Raw genomic sequence first — 14,151 nt, forward strand, 5'->3', positions numbered from 1 at the left:
AAAGCCTTTTACCCAATAATTTGACAGTTAAGGATTTACCCACAAAGGTATACCAAGACACAAAACATTCCCTGCAACATTGTTTGCAATTTCAAAAAATTAGAAACCACCTAAAGTCAATCACTATGGGTTGGTTAATGCAATGCTGGTACATACACATGGTCACGAAGGATGAGGAGGGCCTCCACTGTGTTGATGGAGAAGGAGCTAAGGACAGGGGAGTGAGAAAGGTCGTGTGAAGAGCAGTGCAGAGAGGGGGCTCCCCCGCATAAAAATTATCACCACCTCTACGTGAAGGCACATGAGTGGAGATGCTCTCAAACAGGGGAGGACTTTCATCCATCATGTCTACCATTTAAACATGAGGTTTGAACTACATTCCTAAATAAGTATCTTTCTACTCCTAGTTTGTTTTTGCTTGCCTGTTTTGCATTTTTTGAATCGAGAATTCTGCGTTTTATCAAATACCTTTTCAGCACCTACTGAGATGGTCATTAAGTCTTGCCACATGGAACGACCATTATGATGAGTTCTATCAACAGATTCTCCCATTTTGAACTAACCTGTACTCTTAAAGAAAATCTCACTCAGTTTATGCTACTCCATGAACCGACCGGCCATGCTGATGGGTCACAAGCACAGCAGTGGAGAGCACAGCTCTGTGCTCAGATAGGCAGGTTCAAGTCCCAGCTCAGCCGGGGGCACTGGCGGTCACTTCAGCTCTGAGCTCCCCTGGGTCATGGGGAGAACCCACCCAGATGCCGATCCGCATGAGGACGGCACCTGCCAGGCTGCACTCTCCGCAGCCGGCCCTGCCCCGAGGGTCTCCAGAGCTGGGGACAGGTGGGGGCCAAAGTAGCCGGCATCTTGCTGCCTGCCTTCCTTAGTGCGGCGCAGGGCGGGGAAGGCGGGGTGACCAAGCAAGTGGGCCTGTCAGGTTGCTCAGACCAGTGTGTGATGAGCCCAGCAGCTGGACAGAAGTTATCTTACTGAGGCTAAGGTTTTATACACATATATGCATACATATAATTTTTAAAGATGGGAAATGATGTGAAACTTCACACTGAACTCCTGACACATTGCCTAACGTTGGATGACCCAGGCAGAGCTTGGACTTGTGGTGCAAACCCTTGGGAGGCAAGCTGTGGACAAGCTCGGCACAGACACTGTCTGGTCTGTATCTTGGCTCTGCTACTTTACCACAAGTTCCTTACCTGTCCGAGCCTCACTATAATGTCCGTGGGGAATTTAACACAGTGCCTAGCACACGTAATTACTACTGACTATTGACCATCATTGTAATGTTTTCTGGCAGGCCATCTGGACAGATCCCTAGAAGCCCCTGACCGGGTGGGAGCCTCTGTCAGTGCAGAGCCTGGTGCTGTCCCTTCCAGTCCGTTTACATTGGCTTCAGAGCCCTGACGCTCGAAAAGCCAAGGTTCTCTCTTGGGAAAACAAATGGCCAACCTTGATGAGGACCCGTCACTACTAAATCAATCCCCAAAAGCGTTTTTTAAGTTTGTTTAGTTTTAAATTCCTTTAATTTGACATTTTTCAAGTCCACAGAAAACTTGGATGAAGAGTGAAATGAACCTTCATACCCCCCTTTCTTAGAGTCACTCGATGTGATTAAAAAGACTGCTTTCATTGGTATCCTAACGAGAGTTTCATACCTGAACACAACTGATTTTAGCAAAGCATATGGACATACTTATCATATGTGTGGGACGTGGCACATATTCTAACACTGTACAGCAAAGTTCAGTAGAAACTGTGCCACTTATGCAGTAAACAAGCCAAACCCAGGACTGGCCGCTCAAGCACAGACAGCAGTTCTGCCCAAGTATTTGTTGCCCCTGCTTTTCTAAAGGCAGCCTTAGAGGGAAGAAGGACCAGATGGGGTGGGAACCAAAGGGTGGGAACTACGTGACAAAAATGATCCTTGCAGAGAAGCACAGAAGCCCACCCCCCCAGAGAGAGAAATAAACAGCAGATCCTGGAATTATGTCTGACCAATTGCTGTTTTTCACACGTGAGGTTTTCCACTAGCTCGTCCGAGAGAGGGAGACTCACTCTTTCCTGCTGGCGCTTCGCCCTGTACTGTCTGAGCTGCTCTTCCAGCTGCTTCCGAGCCTGCAGTCGGACCTGCTGTTCCTTCTCCAGGAGCACTGGAGCCTCTGTTGAGCCTGAGGTGGGGAAATGGCCATTTAGAAACTCACAATGCACCAGGGTACAGAGGACCAATCAGAACAGCAGCCTGGCTATTTTGTGTTTTATTACCGATACGATTTAGCTTTGAACGACACATGGCTGTCTAGTTTGAAAGAAGTGTTTGCAGATGGAGAGAAAACTGCGAGCCTTGGACACTGACCACAGAGAGGACCCACCTGGTGGCAGACACACTGGCCAAGCACAGGGGCCGTGCTCGTGCCACGAGTGCATCGCCCCCTATGGGCACCCGGCTGGTAAAACAGGACACGCGCGGGGCTTTCCTGGTGGTGCAGTGGTTGAGAATCTGCCTGCTAATGCAGGGAACAAGGGTTCGAGCCCTGGTCTGGGAGGATCCCACATGCCGCGGAGCAGCTAGGCCCGTGAGCCACAACTACTGAGCCTGCGCGTCTCGAGCCTGTGCTCCGCAACAAGAGAGGCCGTGATAGTGAGAGGCCCGTGCACCGTGATGAAGAGTGGCCCCCACTTGCCACAGCTAGAGGAAGCCCTCGCACAGAAACGAAGACCCAACACAGCAAAAATAAATAAAATTAATTAATATATATTTAGCCTGAAATTAAAAAAAATAAAACAGGACACGGGCAACCTGTGCCTTTTAGTAACAAAAGAACTGAACTTGAAATTGGTGCCAGTGTGAGTGTTCTGAGGTTCTCACCAAGCTCCAAGTCCGCTCCCTGACAGTACAGAGGAACGTGAGAAGCAATCCTGACGGGACAACGGCCGCTGAACTCGTCTTCTTCATGCAGTTATGTCTGGGCCCCTCACCTCAGTTTCCTGCCTGAGGCGACTCCAGTCCAGGGTCTCTGCTCAAGGACAGGAGGGGAACTACTCTGACAACTTTCTGGCTAATAACAAAATTTTAAATATCTAAAATCCAAACCTTTCACTTTGGGTAAGAAAAGGGCCAAACAGCGAGTGAAAGGGAGGAGAGCCCCAGGTCTCCCCAGGGGGGTCAGACAGCAGGCTGACAGGAGCAGAGAAACGCCGTAACTGAGCCCCTTTATGGGCGGAAGCATCTTCAACTGTGGATCCTAGGAGGTACGTAGCTGCTGCTGAATTTCACTAGGAATTCAGCAGTGTTGTCACTAACTGTGCACTCATCACTCAAGAGGTCTCTCATACTTTTCACAACGCTGAGTGGTCCAGACAGCAGAGACCTAGGAGCTCTGGCCTCAGGCAGGGAACCCAAATCAGCAAGCGCAGCACCAGAGACATGGCCTCGGGGCTGGGCTGGGGGCAGGCGAGCCGGGTGGGTACCTCGGGCCAGAGCTAACATACCCCTCAGGTCAGGACCCAGGATTTCACACAACATCTTGGCTGACATGCTAACAGTTAGTTTACAGAGATGTTTAAAGTACGCTGTGGCCCTAACAAAATAATGCCTGTGAAGAACCCTCTAGTAACCAGGGAAGTGGGAGCTGCAAGTGAAACTATCAAGGCAGCATCACAGCACACCCATCAGACTGGTAGACTCAGAGGAAACAGCCTCTGTGTCCTCTCACAGGGCGTCAGCGCCCTGGCAATGTGACCACACATGATGGAGGTAAACACAGCTGTTGCTTCTGACCATGAATTCTGCTTCTAGGGTGGAGCCCACAGAAACGAAAGCACCAATGCTGCAAACATGCATGGGGAGATGCTCACTGCAGTACTGGTCACGTGGCTCTTACCGGCCACACGCGGGGCTCCTACCAGCCTTAAGAGAATAGATACGGAGTTGCATCAGCTGATCAGCTGATGTGGGGCAATATCCATGTGATAAAGCTAGGTGAGGAAAGCACACAATAATGTGAGGGACATTAACCCCATTTTAAAAAACAATGACCCCCAAACCTGGCTGTTTCCAGACGCCTGTAAAGGACTATGTGAGAATGTGGCTGACCTGGACGGGAGGGGAGGGGAAGAGGTACTAAAGGGAGGATGAGGCTTAAAAACAGCACGTGTGAAATGACCCCATTAAGTAAAATCACACAAGTCTGTGTATGAAAACCTACATGTTAGAAAAAGGCCTGGAGGTTTCTAGGGCTCAGAGGCTGCCAGTTTGCAACTTGTTCACCCATGAATCCCCAGGGATTGCACAAAATGTACACTGATTAAAGTAACTCATAAAAGAAAGCCTTCAAAGTGTAACTGTCGGGCTTCCCTGGCGGCGCAGTGGTTGAGAGTCCGCCTGCTGATGCAGGGGACACGGGTTCGTGCCCCGGTCCGGGAAGATCCCACATGCCGTGGCCGCGGAGCGGCTGGGCCCGTGAGCCATGGCCGCTGAGCCTGCGCGTCCGGAGCCTGTGCTGCGCAACAGGAGAGGCCACAGCAGTGAGAGGTCCGCGTACCGCAAAAAAAAAAAAAAAAAAAAGTGTAACTGTCAAGATCAAAACCCCACTGGCTGCTTGCTCACCACCCAGGGTGACAAAAGACACGCATGCACAGGCCCTTTAAACTTGGGCCTCAAGCCCAAGTCACCATCAGGCCATGATGAAGTGTATCTTGTCTCTGAAATGGAGCTAACTGTTAAATGTACGACCCACCACAGTGATAAAACAGCAAATGGAAGGGGGGTGCAGGGCCTGTGCCTCTGAAGGATGGTGGGTGACAAGGGCCCTGGGGTGGGGGGAGAGGGGGGAAGAGCCCAGTGGGAAGATGCTTACACAGTTGCGTTTCTTGCATAGGAAGACTGAGTCTGAGGGACTGCAAAGCTTCTTTTCTAACACTGCCCTCAGCACTAGTCCCCTGAGACTTCCTTAGGTTGTCATGGAAATCAGCCACACCTGGAGAGGCTTCAGGACCCACTGACAGCGGAGGGTCTGGGAACTGTGGCGCCGGCCCATTCAGACAGGTGTCCCCTTGGCTTCCTCCTTCATCTGAAGCTCTGTCTACCTCGACACCGGCACCTGGAAAAGACGGTGTGCTGGGCCATCACGGTTTTAACAACTCAAGCAGGACAAGAGGGGATCTAGATACGTGAGCAATCTCCACATGCCATGGATCTGTTCACTCTGAGAGGACAGCAGGATCGTCCCCTCCCGTGGGCGGTGAGGTGGGACAAGTCACTCGACCTCGCAGAGCCTGACACACTCACCTGCAGGATGCCCTCCTCACCCTCCGCGCTACGGCTGTGGAATTTAAGTAGTAATGTTTCCTTTGCATTTAAACAAGACCAACAAGAAATCTTACGAAAGTCTGTTTTTTAAAAAATAGCAAAAAAAACCTTACACATGCTTAAAACACAGTTGACGATGTTTCTAACAGGCGTTGTTAACAGCAGTGCTAACCCGTGTCACAGCCTCACGTTTTCAACGGGCTGATTCCAAATGAGAAATCAAAGGCAGAGTCAGAATAGCTGCTGAGAACGATTATGGCAAAGCTGAGCACAGAACCCAGAGTCCGTGCTCATGGCTGACAAACACCTGACGGATACAAAGCCAAGTAGACCAGTGGTGACTATACACGGCTACCAAGCTCACTCTCCTCCACTAACACTGTTACGAGTAGACTTGTTTATGCTCTAACTGAAACCTATTTCTGTGCCAAAAGGAAACTAGAAAGAAAGCACTCTCCCCGTGACAGACCGGCCAGTTGGCAGCCAAAGAGCCAGGGAGACGTGTGGAGGGGCTTCCAGGCAGGTGCCAGGGCCCCAGCACTGCAATGCCCCAGCCTCGCACAGGGTCAGCATCACTTGGCTCTCATGACGTACCCAGTATGCATCCAGGAAGTTCTCTCTGTGCCCAAGCAAATTTAAAATGGGTTTCTGTCACTTGAAATGTGACTCCCAACTAACATAGCTACTGTCATGCCTCTCTGAAAGGAAAACCAGAATATAAACGGGGCACCCCAGACACAAAGCAGAGCGGGGAGACCCAGCACCACCCTGAAACAACCATCTGTTGTTTTACACAAACAGCCCTTCAGTCTCCTGCTGGGGTCAGGGTTGGGGTCGGGGGAGGAATCCTGCATCTCAGATCCAAGTTAATCGGGTCAGTTCTGCTCTCTGACAGGCTTACTTACGGATCTAGGAGAGTCTCTAAACCTTCCTGTTTACAAAACAAAGTCATTTTTTGAGCATCATATTGCACTTTAAAAGAAACCTAAAAGAAGGCCCAATAAATAATAAGACTTGATTGTTTCCAAACACAAGGCTAATTATGGATAAACAAATAACGATGACCACACACACACGGCCAGCACCGCTTCCCAGGTGCTTGCATTTCACATGGGCCCTCACGACCATCCCGAGATGCAGGTACCATTCATCTTTCCGTTTTCTCAAGAGGAGAGTGAGACTGAGATAAATCAAGGATCTTGCTTGAGGGCTCCTTGCTGTTAGTGGCAGACCTAGGAGCCGTCCCACTGTAGAGCTCTTGGTCTCGGGCCGAGCCACACTGGCCTCACCCGGCGTATAAGGAGCAGTAACCAGCAAAGCCATTTCAGGTGCTTGAGCACTGTTTTACAAGAACAGGAATGCAGTTTCTGCTAGTAAATCAGTAAATACACATGGTAACGATTTTCAAGCACACACCGACCAGGAAGGGGCATGGAATGGAGTGGGTAATTCACCCTGTACTTCCGATGCACAAATAACACATCAGCTAACATGCAAATGTGATCCAATAATCCTCAGATCACTAGTGGACCATTTCTGGATCCCAGTTAGTAAAATTCTGGCAACCAACCAGAAAGGTAGAATGTTAGGGCACAATGATGTGTCAGTGAAGACCTACAGAAGCCTTAACGGTAACCATGCTGCTCTGTCCTGCTGGAGCAGAAAGTTCCACAAAGTTCCCGTTCTATTTAACACGCGTGGTGCTTGATTCAAGGTTGGCATCAACTAAAAAACAAAACCAAACCCTCATCTGATTACTAAAAACACACTCTGAATGAATTAAAAAGTTCATTACGGTCTTAAGACACCACAGGCTTCCTCCAAAATGCACGCTGACCCACGTTCTCCTGTTTGAAGGCAGAAAGTCAGCAGCACACAGAGTAACTGGTGACTTACACTGGGCTTCATCCCACTGGTCCAGTGATGTCAGGGAGCCAGTGGGCTCTGGGGGGGCCTCGGGGCAAGCTGAGATCCCACTGCCGGGTTTGTCCTCCAGCATGCCTTCCTGTACGGCCGCTGCACCGTCCATGGCTAGGGTGACACGGGCTGGGCTGACAGTCAGGGGCTGCAAGTGAACTGCGAGCGAGCTTGGTTTCTGCCATCAGCAACGGCCGAGAGCTCCTGGGATGGGAAGCACCAGGGCTGCCATTTTCGGAAGATTTAAAGTCTCACAAATGGCCTGAAATCAAACCAAGTAATATCATGATACCTGACAGGAGAAAAAAGAGAAAAAAGGTATTATGAAACTTCGTTTGCCAGACTTGAAGTAACAATTCCAAGACTAACATTTGGTTCCCAATTTGCATCTGTATAATAAACAAATATAGATTTATTCATTCAACAAATAATCCTTGAGCACCTACAACATCCTAGATTTTGAGGATAAAATGCTGAACCAGCTCCACCTGGGCCCATCCCTACAGGGCGGCTGCACTGGCGCCGGCTAAAGACCGTCCCGCCAGGGTGAGAAGCTCCACAGTCGGCGCTAGAATCGGCAGAGGTGGCCACGGAGCTGGGGGTGGGCCTTGGGTGACTGACGAGCTGAGTCTGTATTTATTTAAATTTAACTAATTTGTGTGTAAATAGCAACATGTGGCCAGTGGCTTCTGTACTGGACACACAGGCCCAAGAGCTCCCAGGGCTCAAAGGGCAAGCCCCTGCCCCAGGAGACCTGGCATGTCAGTGCCCAGGCCACAGCTCAGATCCAGAGGGCAACATGGAAGACGCGATGGCGTGGGACATGGTAAACTGGACACTGTTGGAGGAAAGCACAGGAGGTGAGGACAGAGGGAAGTAGCCGTCCCGGGATGGGGGCAGAGACAGCATGTCACAGCAGGTAACCAACGCATCCTTCATTTCTCGCAGTATCTGCTATCTTTCAGCCCATCCTGCCAGGCTGAGTTTAAGGTGGCAAAACTTTGCCCGAAGTCTGGCAACTGGTTATCACATTTGACGTGTAATGAGGATACTATCGCAGGTTTCAGGACAAAAATTTACATGACTTTCCTCCCCAGCTTACAAATCCCACATAGACATTTCTGAAGAGCCTAAGCAGGAGCCGACTCTCACTGGACAGGCAGGTGCGCCTGCTTCTCCACAGTCCTCTGTCACCCTGTCACCCACGAACACACAGCCTGGGGCTGGCACAACCTGGTCTACCCCGTGGTGAGGCCCAGCGACGGGAACCCAGTGGTGTTTGGCCCACAGCTCCCATCATCCACACGTTCCCCTCTGCAACCCAGCGCCCGACAGGCCAGCGATACCATGGATCAATAACAGTGCTGTTACGAATATAAAAAGGCTATGGCCAATTTTTTTTTTTTGTGGCCACGCCTCTCGGCTTGCAGGATCTTAGTTCCTGGGCCCTCGGCAGGGAAGGCGCAGTCCTAACCGCTGGACAAGCAGGGGATTCCCTATGTCTACTATTAAGTGTAGAGCTAGTTCTAAGGGTTTGTACTTGAGAGGACCACGGATAGAAATGTGTGAAAACATGGGTAACTGTTGCCAATGCCCTTCTCTCCTTGACTCCAGGCAAATACCCATGGACCCTTCCATGTCTACCATCAGGCACTGCTCTCAAGTCCCTCCTGGGCCTCAGGTAAAGCACGTGGCCCACTCGCTTCTGCCATCACGATACCCCCTGCAAGCATATCACATCGCAGTGTGTGTGTGCCTATCTCTTCCATCACGCTGTAAGATCCTGGATGCAGAAATCACGACTCCAAGTCTGCCCCTACCCCCTGGAACATCCCCTGCACAGAGCAGTGCTCAGCACAGGCTACTGACTTAAATCTCTGCCTCACCAAGTTCCACCCCTTAACAACCAAGCTAGTGGTTCCAAAACAAAACGATGACAGTATTTGCATCCTTGGTCATCCACAATGCCTTGTCAAATACAGAATAAGTCTGTTTCTACTAAACGCAGGTGGGAGCCGCAGTTCTAGTGAGGGCAAAGAACACCCTGGGAGGTATAAACTGGGAGAGCTGTACGTGAATGGTCACAGGCAGATAAGCAGTGACAGTGACCAGGAAGAGCGCGACAGCCAGTGGGACTGGACTTACCTACGGAAGACGGAACATGCCAACCAAAGGAAGGAGGGCACAGGGGCGGCCAAGGAGCCACAGAGAATGCGCCACCGAGGCAAGCGGTGACCACACCTGACCCTGACACTGTGCGGGAAAGAGGAACACTGGCCTAGATGTTCACGTCCACTGAGGAAGGCAGGCCAAAGACAAATGAATCAGGCCGTCTGAGCCCAGTGCCAACGCACACTCCGCTCACTGGCTCCCCTTTATTTGGATTTCTTACTAAACAAGAAGCCTTCTGATTCCCAAGGAGCCCTACCCCCTCCAGAGATGGATGGTGCAGCCGCCGAGAGTTCGAGACCCTGTGACTGTGACTTGTTCTGGTAACTTATGAAGGTGGCTCCTGTTCACATGCAGCTCTTCCTGAAGCCAGACAAGAGATGGAATTCACAGACCACCAGAAGCAGCCCCTGGTGAAGGGACACTTCTCCCTGTCCATAATACCCTGGCATTCTCCGTGTATCCTCAGCCTCCTGTGAATTTTACTTAGCATGATTCAGTTGTCCAGGGCCTCATTATCTCAGACGGCTGACAAACACAGGGCAAGGAGGGTCAGACAGCTGGGAGCACATCACAAGGAAGCTGTTAGTAGTAACATGCACACTCCATTTTGTGATTAAAAAGCAGAGATCAGCCTAATCACAGTACTGTTTTTGACCACGTGCATTCTGCTGTTTCCCAGAGGGAAGAGATGAGGCAAACCGTAACTTAGAACTTCGCGAAGTGCGTGTAACTCTAGGTCCATCACTGTCTGACATCAAGAGACTTCAGATCAAGAAACTACCATCTCAGGCACCTATGTGACTTCCAGCTTCCCCCAGACAGAAGATTACATGGATTTGGTATATGCACATTAACAGCTCCATCTACCCCATCTTCTTTAAGACGTCCCTATCAGCAATCAGAAACAACAGAGCATGGGAATTCCCTGGTGGTCCAGTGGTTAGGACTCTGGACCACCAGCACATGCACTGCCGATGGCATGGGTTTGACCCCTGCTGGGGGAACTAAGATCCTGCAAGCCACGTGGGGCAGCCAAAAAGAAAAGAAAAACAACAGAGCATGGCCAAAGTGAAAACCCGGAAAGCCTAATGTCACCATATAGCAGTGTAATGTAAAGGACAGACTCAGGTATCAGACATCTTGGCTGCAGGTCCTGACTCCCCGACCCTCACCTGTGAGATCATGGGCAGATTTCTTAACCACTCGTAGCTGGCGATCTCATCAGTAAGATGATGAGAAAAAGAATAAAAAATCTGTGCCAGGATTAACTGCACACGTCCCATGAGCTCAATAAATAGCAGCTATTATTATTAGTGTTATTTTCCCTTCAATTGCTGCTTGTCAAAATCAATAGGTAAAAGCCAACTGAATATATTCTCATTCAAGAAAGTATACTGGGCTTCCCTGGTGGCGCAGTGGTTGAGAGTCCACCTGCCGATGCAGGAAACACGGGTTCGTGCCCCGGTCCGGTAAGATCCCACATGCCGCGGAGCGGCTGGGCCCGCGAGCCATGGCCACTGAGCCTGCGCTCCGCAACGGGAGAGGCCACAGCAGTGAGAGGCCCGCTTACTGCAAAAAAAAAAAAAAAAAGAAAAGAAAAGAAAAAAGAAAGTATGCTGCTTTGATAAAGAAGATATGGTACACACACACACGCCAGAATATTACTCAGTCATAAAAAAAGAACAAAATTTTGCCACTTGCGACAACATGGATAGACCTGGAAGGCATTATGCTTAGTGAAATAAGTCAGACAGAGGAAGATAAATACTGTATGTTATCACTATGGAATCTAAAAAGAAAGCAAATGAACAAATATAACAAAACAGAAACAGACTCACAGATACGGAGAACAAACTAGTGGTTACCAGAGAGGTGAAGGGAAGGGAGAGGGGCAAAGTAGGTGAAGGGGATTAAGAGGTACAAACTACTAGGTATAAAATAAATAAGTTACAAGGATGGAACGTACAGCACACAGAATATAACCAATATTTTATAATAACTTTGTATGGAGTCTAATTTATAAAAACATCAGGGCCTTCCCTGGCAGTCCAGTAATTAAGACTCTGTGCTCCCACTGCAGGGGGCATGGGTTCGATCCCTGGTTGGGGAATTAGGATCCCGCATGCTGCACGGCATGGCCAAAAAAACAAAAAACAACCCATCAAATTACTATGTTATACTCCTGAAACTAACATAATATTGTAAGTTTAGTTAAATTTAAAAATTATACTGCTGCTTAAGGCAACTGGCTAAAAAGAAAAAAAAGGTTACTTTTGAATCTGAGTAATGTCAGATGACTTTTATTTCCTTTTCTTGCCATTCAAGGTCCACTGGAACTGAAGGCTATCACTCCAATAAAAAGTTGTATTTGCAATATTTAAGGGACAATTTAAAATGTAAAAAAAAGAAAAATCCACGAGTCACCTGTAAATGGCTTACAACGTCCCAGTGGTTTTCAATCACACTGACAATCAAATCTAAGCCTCTCACCACGAACTAGGATGCTGCATACCATCTGACCCCTCCCTACATTGCATCCTTGTTCCCTATCATTTTCTTCCTTTTTCATTACATACTTGCCATACTTCTCTACCTCAAAACACCAAACGTACTCCTCCCTCAGGGTCATCACACTTGCTCTTCATTCTGCCCGAAACACTCTTATCCCACAGTTTTGCATGGCTAGTTTCTTGTCACAGAGGCCTTGGCTCAAGTCACCTCCGCCGACGGGGTCTCCTACAGACCCACCCCAAGCACCGCCCAATACTCTCTCAGCAATGACCTCATTTATCCTCCGCATCCCTCCACGACAGCGTGAGCTCAGTGAGGGCAGGGACCCTGACACGACTTCGGCTCTGGATCCCAGCACCTACAATGAACAGTGCCGCTCACACGACCGACACTCAACAAACAGTTGCTGAATGAAGGCCGAGCTGTTCACCTGCAGACTAGTGACTACGCCTGACCCCACTGCCTCTGGAAGGTATCACTGCACCAGTGAAACGCCTCTAAGCACCCAGAATCGAGATGGAATCGAGGTGGACTGAGAGGCTGAGAGCACATGGGCTCTTTAAACCAGGCTTCACACTAACCACCCGACACCATGTCACACATGTCATCTTGACAGAAGTTCTGCAAAAGAACAAGACCAACAGCAGTTGTGGGCACCTCTGAACAGATCACTCCCCGGCACAGGTAGACAGCGCTCCGGAAGGGCTCGAATGTATGTATATTTATGAAGCCAGTTCCCTAACAGCTACACAGGCCGGCTTCCAGGCCCGGAGGCTACCAACGGTGAGAAGCCGGACTAGCGCAGGGCGTTGTCGCTCTAGGCGGAGCCGCAGCCGGCCCTCCGCGTCCGCCCCGGTACCGCCGCCCTTCGCCCGGCCCCCACTCCGACCGCGCCGCGGTTCCCTAGCTCCCCGCGCCCTCCCCGGCCGGAGGCCCTGCCCAGGAGCCACCCCGCGACCCTCACCCCGGCGCTGAGGAAGCCGCTGCAAATGCCCCGCCCGGCCGCTCAGGCGGAGACGTGGCCCCGCGCGAGGCGGAGCGCGGCGCGGCGACGGAGTCCGGCCCCCCGGAAACAGCCAGTGCGCGCACCCTCCGTTCCGGAAGAGATAAGGTCCTCTTCTGCTAGCCAGCAGCCGCCCTCGGGACGGGACTGTTCCAGCTGCAGTGTCGAGATCCAGCCCACTCACAATTGGCCCGAGGCCGATTTGAAAGAGTGAGTATGGGGCTCTTTCCCTTGTCAGAAACGCAGCTCCCGGACCTGCCGGACCAACTCCAACAGGAAGCCGGGCAATTGAGCTTCCGGCGGAAGTGGCGTGCCTAAGCTCTGGTCCCCGCCCCCGCCCCGCCCCAGCTGTCAGTGTATGGGCGTCCTGGCCCCGCCCCTACCGTGTTGGGGGCGTGGCTAGTAAGCACCCGGGGCGGGGGCTGGGTCCGTGTGGCTCGCAGGTGGCGCTGGCCCCTGGCCTTGGCCCCTGAGCACCTAACCTTCTACCGCGCTAGTCCTTGTCTTTCAGGTACAAATGCAAAAGTGACTCCTGCCTTGGAGCCGTAGCAATGTTTATTTATATATGTGTGTGTGTATATATATATATATATATGTATTTTTTTCAATCTTTAGAAAGAAAATTGTTGGCATAGGGCATGAGGTTTAGATGAAGATATTTTTCTTTCTTTTTCGTCTACTGGTATCAAATTGTTCCAGCACTGTTTATTGAAAAGTCTATTCTTCCTCCATTAACTTGCTTTTGTACATTTGTCAAATCAGTTGGCTGCTTGTTGGCTGTTTCTGGGATCTCTGCACCGTTCCGTTGATCACCATGCCTATCCCTCTGCCAACAGCACAGTCTTCACCGCGGTAGCTTTACAGCAAGCCATAATACCAGGTTAGATGATTCCTCCCACTTTACTCTTTTTCATGACTGTTCTAACTATTCTGGGGTCCATGTCCTTCCAGATAAAGTTTAGAATAAACTTGTCTGTGTCCACAAATATCCTTTGTTGGATTTTGATAGGAATTGCATTAAAACTATAAATCAATTTGGGGAAAATTGGCATCTTTACTATGTCGAGTCTTTCAATCCGTGAACATGGTATGTCTCTCCATTTATTAAGATCTTTGATTTCTTTCTCAGCATTTTGTAATTTTCAGCATACAGATCCTGTACATGTTCTGTTAAAGTTTATACCTAAGTATTTCATTTTCTTTGGAGTGACTGTAAATGATA

The 14,151-nt window shown here is 49.9% G+C and overlaps 1 protein-coding gene across 4 annotated transcripts in view; it reads right to left on the reverse strand.

Moving 5' to 3' along the window:
* GOLGA3 (golgin A3) overlaps nt 1–13,197 on the reverse strand; it is a 44,936-nt gene extending 31,739 nt beyond the window's left edge. The window contains exons 1-4 of one of the 4 annotated variants that reach the window (XM_060310148.1): nt 13,016–13,197; nt 7,223–7,535; nt 4,875–5,117; nt 2,074–2,186 (exon numbers count right to left, since the gene is read on the reverse strand). In XM_060310148.1, coding sequence (XP_060166131.1) covers nt 2,074–2,186; nt 4,875–5,117; nt 7,223–7,355 — 489 coding nt within the window. In that variant the 5' untranslated portion in view covers nt 7,356–7,535; nt 13,016–13,197. The other 3 variants (XM_070046930.1, XM_030859884.2, XM_060310150.1) reach the window with 3 other exon arrangements.
* Between the last annotated feature and the right edge of the window lie 954 nt (nt 13,198–14,151).

The sequence above is a fragment of the Globicephala melas genome, chromosome 13 (genome assembly GCF_963455315.2).
Source record: "Globicephala melas chromosome 13, mGloMel1.2, whole genome shotgun sequence".
Taxonomy (NCBI): domain Eukaryota; kingdom Metazoa; phylum Chordata; class Mammalia; order Artiodactyla; family Delphinidae; genus Globicephala; species Globicephala melas.